The sequence below is a fragment of the Zeus faber genome (assembly GCF_960531495.2).
Source record: "Zeus faber genome assembly, chromosome: 4".
NCBI classification, from domain to species: domain Eukaryota; kingdom Metazoa; phylum Chordata; class Actinopteri; order Zeiformes; family Zeidae; genus Zeus; species Zeus faber.
The window spans coordinates 23,378,942-23,393,878 of record NC_137191.1 but is presented as its reverse complement, the minus strand read 5'-3'; the positions used below and the strand labels follow the sequence as shown (position 1 = coordinate 23,393,878).

The window sequence follows — 14,937 nt, the reverse complement described above, 5'->3', positions numbered from 1 at the left end:
GTTTGGATATTGTATATATTTTATATTATATATAGTTTCTATATTTATATAGTATAGTTAGGCCAGAATGGCTATTTTACTTCATGCACAGGCTCCACAGCTTTGTCTGCTTAACATTCAACACCCAAACATTACCATTACAATATGTGATTATGAAATGCAGCTCATTATCATAACAATTATATTTCTTATGGATTTTATACGTTACTGTTCAACATCCGCTCTAATGGCTTTTTAGCCCCAATTTAAAGAGGCCTTTATGTTTGAGGCCAAATGTATTTATTTGTTTCATTCGTTTATTTACCTCGTCGTTTTAATCCACGTTTAAAAAAAAAATGTTGACACTGGTCTTATTTTGTGCAGAGGCTGCTCCCAAACGGTCAAGTTGTCAGCCTCACGAGGGGCCGCAGAGCCACCCCAGACACGATGCTACTCAAAAGGTTTGTTTTCCCCTTTTTTCATTTCCTCACCAAATCGGCAAAAACATTTAATATTTCCCACGAATCCCCGAGATAAATGCGACCCGTGGATAGCTCTCCTTGTATGAACCGAGAGGGAGGGAGAGAGGGTAGAGGTATAGAAAGAGAGAGAGAGAGAGAGAGAGAGGGAGCGAGAGAGAGCGAGAGAGAGGGAGGGGGAGATCAAATACGTCCAGCAGCACCCAAACAACATTTCCACGCGTCACAGTGGGTTCCTCGCCCTGTCTGCCTCTGACATGTTGTTGTGTCGTGGTGTTAAAGCGCCTCTGGGCTTTGACGGATAACTTTAGCTTCGCTTTTACTCCCAAACTCCGGAGGAAACGCGATTCGCTCTCGCTTTGGAGATGCTCGTGTTAAATCCAGTGAATAACACGCCGCGTGGGGGGGGGGGGGGTCTGTCACCTACATAATGTAGAGGACAAATCTGGACCTTAAACATTGTGCAAGAAAATACAATGAAGGGAAATCCACGATAAAAAAAACAACAACACAACTTTTGAGCAGAAAACATTGAACCGAAATGCTATGAGCTCATTCACAAGAGTACAATAAACAACAAATTACCAATAACATACATCATTTCAAGATTAATTTGCAGCCCACGGCCTCTGTCGTAAATTCTAACTTTTTTATTTCATTTATTTACGTCATCTTTGGTGTAACGATTTATTTATTTGGTTATCTATCGATCAATTTCTCAATTTATCCATTGATTTATTCGTATCTATCTATCTATCTATCTATCTATCTATCTATCTATCTATCTATCTATCTATCTATCTATCTATCTATCTATCTATCTATCTATCTATCTATCTATCTATCTATCTATCTATCTATTTATTTATATATGTATGTATTTATTTATTTATCTATGTATTTAACTATTTATCTATTTATTTATTAATCTATCTATTTATCTATTTATTTATGTATTTAGTATTGTTATTCAATTTTTATTTGTATTATTATTATAATTATTCACAGATAACACATGGAAAACGTTGTGTTCATCGAACAGATTGTATTTATTCATTGCTAATTGAAAAAAAACAACCCACGTAATTTCCCCTCGTTGTTTCGTTATTTATGGTGTATAAATCGTGTGCATAAATATCCCGTCCATAAGACCTGTCACTGCAACGCTGTTAAAATAAAGATGGGGGGGTAAAGGCGAAAAACGAGAGGAAAAAAAGCCCTCCCCAAAAAAAGGGTCGGAAATAGTGGTGGGGCGCAGTGACTTGATGGGCCTTTTGCCCGCCACGTCACGAGTGAGTGGTCCGGTGGTCCTCCTATATACCGTCTTATTTCCCAGTGAGCAGACAGTGTGAGACCCCACGGCGCTCCGCGGAGCTCTACACCTGTACACCGTGTCGGCCTAACCTGGTTAGACGGGGAGGACGGTGTTTGTGGCTCCGCAAAAAAAAAAAACAAAAAAAAAAAAACAGGTCAAGTTCAGCTTTTAGTCATGCTTTGTTACACCACCCCCCACCCCTCTCTCTCTCTCCCTCTCTCTCTCTCTCTCCCTCTCTCCCTCTCTCTCTCTCCTCTCTCTCTCTCTCTCTCTCTCTCTCTCTCTCACTGACCCATACCGTACACCCACAGCCACTCTTACCCTCTAGAGCGGCGGTTCTCAACTTCGGGTCCGCGGACCACCCTCGGTGTCGTTCGAGACGTCCCAGGGCGGCCCCCCGTAAAATGACTACCAATTCAATTAACTTTGTTTGATTTTTTTTTTTTTTTTTTTTTTTTTTTACAAGAGGTTAACACCATTAGAGAATGGATAAGAATTATAACAATAATGACAATAATAATAATCATCAGAATCAGAATCAGAATCAGAATGACAGTTTTGATCGTTTTACACTGGTCATCTCCCTGACTACAGGTATGGAAGTTTAGATCCGACAATAAAAAAATCTTCTCGGATTGGGGTCCCATCCCAGGCAGCGACTAAAACGTATTAAACGGGGTCCTTGTCTGTTTGTCAAAAGGGGTTGAGAATCACTGCTCTCGGGTAGAACAAGCAAAAGCCACACAAGCATACAAGGCCAATACACAAATTCAGACCTCCGATAAATAAAAGCAAACACAGCAGAAAAATAAAGTCAGCCTCCCACATTTGAAGTCACCCCACGAATTCCCCAAATGTTTTTGACACACATTTCCAGTATACGACGGAAACCAAACGGATATATAAAATATAGGGGACTCGAATGGTAATAATGAATGGTGTGCTGCGATTTTCCCAATGGGGATAGTAACGCAAATCACCAACTACACCTTCATACTATTCATCATCATAAGCCGTATCCTAATGGTATGGAGGGGAATGGAAAGGCACAATAATGGGTACTTACTGTGCATCGCCGCGAACGGGTCGTGCTTACAATGAATCTCCATCAGTTAGTTGTGGATGGGGGGGATGGAGGCCCCTGTGGTGGAAAAAAAAAAAAAAAAAAGCTCTTCGAGATGCCACCGGAGATTGGGATCTCAAAAAAAACAACAACGCAGAGATGGAAAAAAAAAAACCGCGGTCCCTCAAGCCTCAATTATTAAAAAAAAATATGTTGAACTTGTTATTAATACGTCAGACGGACGCTCCGGCAGGAAAAGCGCGTGTTGATCATTTATAAGTGTTAAAGCAGAGGTGAAGAAAAAAAGACAGCGGGGGGGGGTGGGGGGGGGGGGGGGTCGACGCCAGAAGAGCCACCGAACGAAAAGAAATAAAAACGAATTAAAAAAAAAACCAAAACAAAACGAAAAAATAACAATAGGCGTCCCCCTCGGGCGTCAGTCTTTTTTTTCGGAGCAGCTCTTCGTCCTATAGAGAATAAACACCACTTTTGGAAAGGTGTGAAGTACACGGAGGAATGTCTCCCCGCGACGGAATCCCTCTCTTTCTCCCTCCCTTTCTCTCCTCCTCGGTCCGCTGGCCGTGACCCCTGAACTAGGACTGCACCGCGAGGAGGAAAGCCACGACCCCCCTCCTCCTCCTCCTCCTCCCTGTCCCCCTGTCACGCCGAGTGGAAATTAATGTAAAAAAAAAAAAAAACTGGAAACACACACACACACACACACACAGAAAAAGACATTCGATCATAAATCCACGATCGGATAGTTTCCCAGTTCACTGCCGGATGTGTTCCTCTCAGATCAGCGCTTGATAAACTTCCACGGCGGGGTGGGGAAGTGGCATCTTAAGAGCCCCGGTATCCACACACATTAAAAAAAAAAAAAAAAAAAACACGCACGAATAAAACCCACGCACGGAGAGTTGTAGTGGAGCTTATCAGGGCGGCGGAGGAGTTGTTATCCTGGTCGGTTCAAACGGAAAGCGGCGCGATGCGTTCACGCAGAGTCCCGCTGCGGCGTGGACGCGTTCGCGCGTGGGGAAGAAAAAAAAAAAATATAGATATCAAGAAAAAGTAGTACAGCGGTCTCGTGGTCAACACCGGCGCGCTCCCTGTTTTGTTTTTCTGTCGTTGTCGTTGTCGTTGTTGTTGTTGTTGTTGTTGTGGTTGTTGTTGTTTTTCTTTTTTTCTCCCCTCCCTCGGAGCCCACGCGGCGTCCCCCCGGCTCCCGTCCCGTCAGAGAGCGCGCGTCCACAGTGGCTCAGCCCCACCTCCGCGTTTCAGGACCCGCTCTCGTGCGGACAGCGACTCGCGCTCCAGCCCCGCGGACTCTACCACCACCCGCCGCCGCGCCTCCGCCCGTCACTCACGGCCCGGCCGGCCAATCGCCGCCGCGCCTCCGCCCGTCACTCACGGCCCGGCCGGCCAATCGCGACGCGCCCGCCCGCTGACGTCGAACCGCCGGCCCCCCCGCGAAGCGTCGAACGGCGAACGGGCGGCGATTGGCCGGCGCCGGGCCCCGTGGGCGAGCGACGCGCCGCAGGACTTGGGCCGCCGACCAATCAGGGAGCCTCGCGGAGTTTACGCGCGGGGTGCGGGGGGGGAGTAGATGATCATATGATTAATTTCAATTAGAAAGAAAACCCAAAAGCTAATGCCTTTATACAATTTCTACTCAATTTATTCGTGTCAATATGAAATGGCTAATTAATTAAGTATTACTGGAAAAAAAAAATAGGCTTAGTTGCACTGAGGCTTTGTAAAACAGTGGAAAGGATCAAGAAAGCCAACACTAATTGTGCTACCTAGTGCAGCATGCCTGGAGTAGAGGGGGGGGGGGGGGGGGGGGGGGATGAAAAAATTTAAATAATTTAAATAACAAACGGAAATTCAAAATTCTCAACGGGCCTCGGCTTGTGGCAATAAGTTCAGGGATTCATATCAATATTGCACACGACTTTTGCTTCTTTTTATCCAACATTCTAAAGCGAACCGTTGCAGGTCTTTTGGACGGAGAAGCTCTCGTGTGTTAGGAGCCCATAGCTTCGCATAATGTTTTTCCTCCTTACACACAATGTTATAAATCTGTAGCTTGGAGGAGGGCGCCGGCAGCATACGAAACATGCATGCTCTACTCATTACTCCATTGATTGCGGGTCCAAACGGTTCCATTTGAATGAAATATGCAATTGGCCAGCATCGCATCGACTCTCCAAACTGAGCGGGATTCAATAGAGTGCGCGTCCCACCTGACCTGAGAGGGCATATCTAAACGTCGCCCCTGTAATATTAACCACACAAATAGCCTAAAGCCACGCGCCGAATTAAAAAGTGTTATTTCCCCCTTTTCCTCTTTTTCGACATTTAATCATTCCGGCTCCCTCCTCGGTGTTCATCAGAGGCTGCACGGGCCTCTGACATCTCGACCCACGCAGCACATGCGGATTTCACCACAAACAGTGAATAACACTGGAATCCCCGCCCTTGATATCGGTTCCAATATGACCAAAGTAAAACAGGCGACACGGGAGTTTAGTTTTTAAAACCAGCGTTTGATCACTTCGTCCTATAATAAGAGCGAGCGGCGTGTGCGGCAATGATCGCGACACTGGACAAAAGGAAAAGGTCAAGGCGCATTATTCTGTATGTGAATGTCTATTCACAAGATTCTACTTACAAGACCGAATGTCGCTCCATCCAACTCGATTGGTTGATTTTGAACATCTCGCGGGCCTATACGTCCTATTTTTTGACGTCTTTAATCGTCGAAATCAACAACAGTTAGTACATTCGTTCGTTTTTACACCGACATGGACGTTTTTTTTTGTTGTTGTTGTTGTTATTATTATTATTATTATTATTATTATACTAATTATCATTATTATTTTTATTATTATTATTCTGTTAACGCGTTAGCTTTTGTTTTTACTTTCCAATTGTTCTGTATTTGAATTGACAGACGACCTTGGTTTGAAAGGTTCACTAAAAGGACCACCAGGGGGCGAGAGACCTCCCAACACACACACACACACACACACACACACACACACGCACACGCGCGCACACACACACACACACGTACACGCGCGCGCAAACACACGCACACGTTCGTTCGTTTCTTTTGGGAGGTGACGAAATGTAGTCTCAGAACTGAATAACTCCTTTAGCCTATATTTTGATGGAAACCCAAATGGCACAGCACATCGGATAGGATTGACTAATGTTGAAATATTTAGTCGATGAAATAATGTCTCTAAATTGCATCTACCTCCTTATTGTTTTGATCCATCAATACCTCGACTATGTTTTTTATGCTTCTTCTTGATTTAGTTTTGCTGCTCTTTAATTCACTGACAGATACAAATAAAAGTAGCACGAAACGTTCAGACTAATCCTCATTGATATTGCACATCTCTTTATTGAGTATTCATGGGTTGGTCCGCATGCAAATAACTGATGGAGAGCAGAATTAACTGATTCGTGGGGATGCACTTCAAACTACTGACAGACTGGAAATAAAGGGTCATCATCTGAAAACACGGCTCGTTCTTAAGTGGAGGCATTATTTTAGATATGGGAGAGAAAATGATGATTAGGCACCCATATGCAACAAAAATATATATATTTGTTGGTGTAATTGTTATTATTCTCAGCTTAAGTCGAATACATGTGCTTATTGAAAAATTCAAAATATCGAAATGTAATTCTATGATCTTTCTGCTTCTCGTCTTGAGCTCATTTTTTTTTTTTTCAAATCGGAGTTTAGTGTTTATAGTGACGGATTATTTGACCCTGGTGGTCTCCGAAGAGAGATGCCACGCAGAAGCATGTACACACCGGTAGTGCAGGAGTATATGTATTTTTTTTCGTTCTAATTATTTTCCTTCTCCTTTCTTTAATCCAAAGTCTGCATTTATCCCAGATAGAGGCCCGCGCGTCGCTCCCCTGCAAAACACAAAACCCTCAACCTTGTCTCTCCGATTTGCAAATTAAATACACAAGCAATTAAAAGAAAAAAAAAGCCCAACACAATCAATCATGTATACAAATTGTTGTTGCTTTAGGCTTGGAAATTTGGAGAAAACTTCCATCAGGGTAGGAACGACTTTAATCCGATGTCCCGACTCATTACCATATTTCATTACCCCTCCAACGTGTTGGAAATGGGAGGAGGGAGGGGAGGGTCGGGCTGCACTTTTTTTAAACATTTGTAAGAATTTGGTGGGGCTGTGGTGATACTCGTTTGGAGGCAAATTGGGGGCGATATTGTTGTTGGAGTCTTGTGGATTGTTTTTTGTTTTGTTTTGTTTTTTTTGTTTTATGTTTTTTCCCCGGTTGTTGTGGTTTTGTTTTTTTTTTCCTCTCCGGTGCAGGGCTCGGCTGCTTTACTTGGGCGCGAGCGAAAAGTCACGAGCGAAAAAAAGCTATGAAAAATTAATAGCGCATGTTAACTCCGCGAGCTCGTTTATTACACGCTCGCTGACTGTAAACATAATGAGAAAGCGTCCCGTATCTCCCCTTAAGTTTTCATTCCTTATAAAAAAAATATAAAAGTCCTCAGTAATAAATAAAATATATGGATTGGGGGGAGTGAGCCACCCTGGGCGCCTACGCGAATAACACTCACCGCACCTTTTATGCGTCTGAGCCTATCTACATATTTGCAATTAACTCCCTTCTTTCAATCCCAAATTCAGAAATGGGGAGGAAGAGTCACAGAGAACGGACTGTATACGATGCCTGATCAGAAACATGGACGCTATGGGTGCATACCATCCGCGCTGGGATGCAGGGCCTTCACGCTGGCCCACATTACAAGGTTTCCCCAGACTCCCCTTTGTGAGGCAAGCCTGCACGTAGGAGTTCAATGTGAAAGGAGGGTTGTAGGTAGACGATCTGATCTAAGCTCCTATAAAAGCAACGAGGGAGGCCCCATCCTTTTAACCCCGGTTCCCTAGTTAAAGGGGTTTTATCCAATAGTGACAAATCCATATAGACCTTGACAGTGCATTGGGAGTAAGGCCCACTCAATAAAAGAAAGAAAGCACAAGCAACCCCCACACTTGTGTTATGTTGAAGGGAAACGAGGGAATTACTCCCCGGCACATTTAAATTGGGAGAGTTTTCTTGATGTTTAATTGGCAAATAAGAAACTAGTGTCAGCACCAACTGACGTGCTGATACTTCCTAATTACAACATTTAGCAGATACGAGACAATTTCATACGTCGTCCCTGTCGAGGCAACATGCCTTTAGTGTTCACATAGATATGTGCATGTGATGCTCGATAAAAGGATCCTCCGAGATGTCTTGTGTGCTGTGCAAAATTAATCTACGCAAATATAACAGTTATCTTAGCTCATAAAAAAGTGCAAATGAGGGTATGTATTTTGTGAAGAAATATGCAAAAAGAAAAATCGATAACAAACAAAAAAACAACAACAACACAATATTATGATAATTTTTCTCTGAGGACCAAATGCAATAACTTCACGGACACCCTGGGAACCGCGGACCCCAGTTTGGGAACCCCCGGCCTTATAGTTTCTAAGCGACGAACGGCATTTTATCAATGCGAACTCAGCGGTGGGTAATATGAAATGATGCGGTGTCCACTGGGTGCCCTGACCAGGTCGATGGCCGGTTCCGTTGTTACTGAATCCCACTGTTCCCACTATCTTCACTGGTTATAGGAGATTAACCTGTTGCGTTAAATAAAAGGGGCAGTGGTTAATGTCTCAGTCTCCTTCCACGTCCAACTCTTTGATATAACTTCCCTTTTTCGTGCAAAATGAAATACAGTGAAAAGGAAAATGTGCACATCAAGAACCCTCCCTAAACGTCACACTGTGTGATATCAATAGGCCTATACTAAATTGTACAATTCATGATTTTATTATACGCTATTGTGGTAGCGTCTGCATGCAATTTCGCTCCGAAATAAGTGTCTTAGAACAAAATTTAAAAAAAACAAAAAAAACAAAGAAACTCAAGACACAATGTGCCGTGAGTGCGAGTGTGCGTGCGTTTGTGCGTGTGCTGTGCACGGTATCCACCTCGTCACCTGGTCAGGTCGAACTACAGGACACGCCCGGCGCCCCTGCAGGCCTCCTCCCGCCCAAATCCCAGTCGAGTAATGTCAGAAACACGTTTCCACGCAGCTGCTTATCGGAAAAGTCAGAGAGAATAAGTGTGCAGCAATGCGTGCATACACACACGTTGCCTATAAACATAGAAGACATATAATGATGTAGGCTATAGGTACCATACAAACACCAACACGTTTCCAAAACAGAGGGGATCCGACAGGACCAGGCCAATCACTATGGGCAAGGGATTAGAAATCAATCAAAATCGAAAATTTCAGGCGATTCTCAGAAGATGCAACGGTTTCCGACTGCATTCCACAGTACAGGGATGAGGAAAATGACCACACCTCTCCCTAAAACGTTGACTGAATCGTGGAATGGAGGGTGACACTTGATAGGTACTATCTGTCGGCATGATTCAGTTCTGCTACAATGATTTTAAAAAAAACTATCCAAATATATAAAGGGTTAGTGGTTCTAATCATTAAATTCGGTCATACATCCCACCCACACGTCCCACCAAACACCATCACAGAACAACACAGATGGAGAATCAACTGTTTCTTTAAGAGAGGCCCATCAAGACCAATGATGTCTATTGAACGAAAAAAAAAACAACAACTCTAAAATAAGCACTACAGCAGCATTACCCATATAGGCATAGCAGTTCTCATTATTAATACAAGTGTGCTCAGTATATTTTCCAAGCTCACAAGTCAAGAAACTTTACTGGGAAACACACACATTTTGATTTAGAGACTTTTAAGTTAAAAATGCTTGTCAAACTTCCCATTATTCTTGTATGCTTGTATTGTAATTGAAGGGTCGCCTCCACACTTCGCTGCACTTTTGAGGGGAGAGAAACTCAGGTCCTCTGACACAAACAAAACTTTCGGGCATCAGCGGTCGGTCACAGCGAGGCCTCGAGTCGGGACGACAACACCGGCGGCAACAAACACGCGGCAAAAAAAAGCACACAAGCGGAATCAAAGTCAAGTCAGAATACAAGCGAGCCAATGCGGCCATACCTGCTCTCCCCAGACGCACCGCCGGACTCTCGGGCTCATGGTCCATGCTGCCCCCAGATAGAAGGGGGAGGTGGTGGAGGGTGGAGGGTGGGGGGAGTGGAGGGAGTGGGGGGGTAAAAAAAAAAAAAAAAAAAAAATTAAAGAACAAAAGTCTCCCCCCCCCCCCTCCCACCCTCCCTCCTCCCTCTTCGCTCTCTTGGAGTTTTTTTGTTTTTTTTGTTGTTGTTTTTTTTTTTTTTTTCTTTCGTCCTACAGTACTTTTGGGGTGAGTTGTAGGATGGAATAACTCGAGCCTTCCGCTCCCCGCTGCACTCCTGCAAGTGCTCACTCAGCTGCAACTAAACGCTTTAGGTGGAAAAAGGGGCTTCGGGGGGGGTGGGGGGGGGAGGGGAGGGGTGGGTGGGGGGGCGTGAAACGATCACGTCGACTAAAAAAAAAAAAGAGAGAAGCCGCTCTCACGATGTGCGCTCATGTCCTGCCTTCTGTCTTCCTCTTTCTTTTTCTTTTTCCACCCCCGCGGCCCCTGCGGCCCCTGGCTCCGCGCGTCTGATGACGCCGAGTCCCGCTCACTTACGCCCCAAACTTTGCCTCTCCCATGGGGGGGGGGGGGGGGGGGACACAACGCCCTTTCTTTCTCTCTCTCTCTCTCTCTCTCTCTCTTTCTCTCTCTTTCTTTGCTTGCTTTCTGGCTTTCGCCCAGGCGCCAATTTAACGCCGAATAAGTCACGTCCGCGCAAAATGTCCGCGGAGGCTGCGTGCCTCGGACCGATTCCCGAAAGCGCTCCCCCAACCCTTTGGCTTTTCGGCGGCGGCGGCGGCGGCGGGCCGAAGTTTCGGACCCGCTTCATAACTTCCCCCCCCCCCCCTCCTTCCTTTCCCCCCGGATCCACCTGTTCCGCACCACGCACCACACCCTGCTATGACGCCCCATCCCACCCCTCGCCGGCTTTCATCGTCTCGTCTCTTATTTAACGCTTATTTAGCAGATAAAGCGGCGCTTTAACTTCCCCATCGCTGACCCCTCACAGAAACTCGCGTATTTGACCGTCGGCTCTGCGGGAGACGGCGGCCGCGGGACGCCTGGCTCTACTGAATCGGAATATCGACATTCCGATCCCGATTCATCGGCACGCCCGAATAGTCAGACGATCTCAATATTTCGGTTATTATCGGAAACCCCATCACCGGGATCCGTTCCTAACCGGCGTGTCAACGTGCCCCGCGAAAGCAAAACTGGAGCGGGGTGTTTCATGTCCCGGGGTTCACGCGCAGCCCCGGGACAATTGAGTGCGGAACAAAGCGCGAGACACGGACCCCTTTTTTCGGGGTCTTGTCGCCTCGCGCTGCCCCTCCCCGCGACCCTGACCCCCGGCTCGCGCTCGCAGGTCTGGGACAACAAAACCAAAACATTCCACGTAAACACCGACGTTTCCGCTCCGCTCCGAGCTGGGTGTGGCACTTTGCATTCGTTCAACATTTGCCATCTCTCGGTATGAGGCTGCTGGTCGTTTCCTCGACGTTAGACGGATGCATATGCACGTGTACACGCTAAAATGTGCTGCAGATGATTCATTACTTGCCCCCCCCCCCCCCCCAGTCAGACCGTTAGTGCGGTTTCAGTGAGAACTTCAGTTAGACATTAATTAAGAAATCCACAATGTTCAGAAATTCACTCCAAAATGAATCGAATAATCTCAAATTGCAGAAATCAAATGAACTCGCTGTTGTATTAAATATCCTACTGGGCCGTACTACTGTTCGTTGTTGCTTTGAGATTCTGCTATTAAGCTTGTGCTTTTTGAAATAAGAAAACGCTTAGGTTCAACCAAGTGAACACAAAATCATTATCATTATTATTATTATTATTATTATTATTATTATTATTATTATTATTATTATTATTATTATTATTATCTTTGTCATTATCATTATTATCTTGGTCATTATCATTATTATTTCATTATTATGTTATTGTTATTGTTTTGGTGATGTGGGCCAAATTTAAGAAGATGAAACATTTCAAATGAATAAAAATGATCAAACCTAAATGTTTTCACCACTAAAAAAGTATTAAAGGTATACATTTTTGATATCTAGATTGTAAAAGGAAACTTTCATATTTACGGTATACCTTACGATATTTAGATCAATAAAATATATGGAAGCATAATATATACAGGCCTATTTAATTGCTGAACTGCCTACGTTTACGCACACGCACGCACACGCACACACACACGCACACACACACGCACACACACACACACACTGATCTCATTGGCTGAAACTATAAACTATGCAATTTATTCTAATTAACGTCCATTGACTTAGCCTGTGTACATTGTTCAGGCGTTTCCTTAACCTTACTGAAGACTCGCGGGTCAAATATCCACAGAATAATTCGCTTTAGTTTGGATATTAATGGTCGCTTGGTTGTTAATTCCTGGACTAATTAATGCAATTACGGTAATAGGAGGCTGGAGTCGGGGAGAGTTGGGATATTGGTTCCGCGGACCTAACTCTGACCGTGCGGAACCGGAGAGAATCGCATTCGAGCAAAAGAGAAAACAACAACAACAAAAAAAAAAAAAAAAAGGGGAGCGATTAGGACAACAAGTCAACACGTGAACAGAGGAGGAGATGCGCTGTGTTCACGGGGGCCTTTTGGCGTGCACTCGGGCGCTCAAATTGAATGTGAAGCTTTACTAATTCAAGCTCAGAGTCGGGGGCAGGTGAGGAGGCCAGATTTGGGGAACGGTCTACTTGGAAAATGTTAATGTCACCGAGTCAGTATTAAGCATCGAATGGATTTTCTCGAGTTGGGCGAGAAAGTGTTTCATTGTCATTTATTGAAACGGGTCGTCTCAAATCAAAGGGAAACCCAGAACTCCGCCCTCAAACAAAGACAAACGTTTGAAAAAAAACCTAAAAAAAAACCCCCACAAAGTTTAACCGAATATAAAAACAGATAAATAATAAATAGGCCCAAAGTCGGACATTACGACCATTTTTCAATTAAATCTGTATTGAGTTGATTTCAAGTTATTTCGTAACTCCAGAGGAGGCAGTACGAACTGTTCCTCCTTGTTCCTCTTTAAATTTGTTCCACTTTACTATGACAGGAGGAGGCCGTGTGTCCAATCTCCGTTCCAGTTTTCCTGGACCTAATTAACGTACATGTTGTTGTCTGATGTTAATGTTTTTTCAACGTACATGTTGTTTTTTTTCTATGTTTATATTTTTTCCATGTACATGTTGTGGTTTGCTTCTATGTTTCTATTTTTTCCATGTACACGTTGTGGTTTGTTTCTATGTTTATTTGTCTCACCCGTGGTGATTCTCCCCCTCTTGGAGTAGTGATCAGTTGTTTATAGACCCAAACATGTTAAATCGTTTTCCAAAAAGGGGGATTGGTGGTGGTTCTGTACAACAAAAGCTGTGCGCTTGTCATTCTACAGGACGTCCACAGGACAGTGTTATTACAGCAGTTCATGATGATTCAAGAATGAATAAAGAGTTGCATTGCAGGTTGAGAACTTGAACTCCACTTGCAGACTTACTCTGTCCTAGATGCAATGGCAAACAAATACTCTGTGTTGTTTGGCCAGCATGCTGACAGCACAGGTTAAAAAATAAATAAATTAAAATTAATAAATAAATGCAAATTTGTTCCACTTTAAGAAGTGGTGCAATAGGCAATATAATATATATAATATAAAATATTCTATTGTCTGGGTCAGATTAGCTGACATAACACAAGTGTGGAGTAAATATGGCTTTGATCATTCATTCATATATTGTCACAATACCTTTCGCATTGTTTTAGCTATTTAAATACATACAAATACATAATATCTCCACATAGGGAATATACAATAGAAAATATACATCGTTCAACTATTATAAGTATAATACATAATGTGGTGCAACATGTTTTTTGTATCTCACAATATCATGAGAAGCACATTCGTGAAATGCTGCCCGATTAAACAAGACGTGTCATAACCGAAAACAATCAGTCCTATCAAACTGCTTGTCTCTGATATTTGATTACTTGTCATTTACTCGAAAGCCATAAGCCATAGTTTCCTTATACGTAGAAAACATCCACGGCATTTAATTCAGGCCACAGAGCAACTTCCCTGTGGTTCCTTTTGAAGCCTACAGTGCCTAGCTGGTGCTGCTGCCCGGAGCCTCGACGGGGGCTTAAGGGTCACAGGGCGGATTGAGAAGTGGGACACATTATTTGTCCATGAAACATTATGTGACACAACATGACACTAGGCCATTTGTATGTAAAGGTAAACATTTCAGCGTGACGATTTGACAAGAGTGTACAAGGCTCCTGTCAATGTGGTTTTTATACTTGCAGCTGAGAAAGTGGAGTCATGGCATTGTGTACCCCGGTGTGTGTGAGTGTGTGTGTGTGTGTGTGTGTGTGTGTGTGTGTGTGTGTGTGTGAGTGTGTGTGTGTGTGTGCGTGCGTGCGCGTGTCGTGCTCCTGTTCACATTTAAATCCCAATAGACACAAATGGCCCGGTCCGGTCTGAAAAGGTGTTGCTACGCTTGTTCCCTTGCCCTTGCTTTTTTTTTTTTTTGTCCCGCTGAAAACATTGACTGACACTTAGCACCAAACCACCCAAAAAGCATTTCGGCAGTGTAAATCCACCTGTCTCGTAAACCGATGCGACCGAAAGATTTGTTATAGGCATGGCACGGTTATAGGCATATCGCATGCACTCCCGTTAGAGCACAGCACAGTATTGTGAATCCCTATTTCAACAAATTGCGTTAGAACAAGACGTGACAGAGTTTCGGGCATGGAAGCGAATGGTTTCTTCCTGTGATTCTCCGCGTTATTTGTTCATTGTCCGCGCTGACGCACTGTACGCTCTGCGGTTACAGCACCCGACTCACTCAGTTTGTCGAGTTTCGGAGAGGTTAAACGAAAGAAACCTGCTCTTACTGCGACGCACGTCTCGGTCAT

The 14,937-nt window shown here is 44.1% G+C and overlaps 1 protein-coding gene across 2 annotated transcripts in view; it reads right to left on the bottom strand.

The window, feature by feature from the left end:
• Positions 1 to 9,996, bottom strand: part of pax5 (paired box 5) — a gene marked incomplete at both ends in the record, with an annotated part of 48,418 nt that extends 38,422 nt beyond the window's left edge. The window contains one exon of one of the 2 annotated variants that reach the window (XM_079998409.1): positions 9,951 to 9,996. In XM_079998409.1, coding sequence (XP_079854535.1) covers positions 9,951 to 9,996 — 46 coding nt within the window. Of the gene's footprint in view, positions 1 to 2,839; positions 2,883 to 9,950 lie in introns of those variants that run through there. The other variant, XM_079998410.1, reaches the window with a different exon arrangement.
• Positions 9,997 to 14,937: the final 4,941 nt, after the last annotated feature.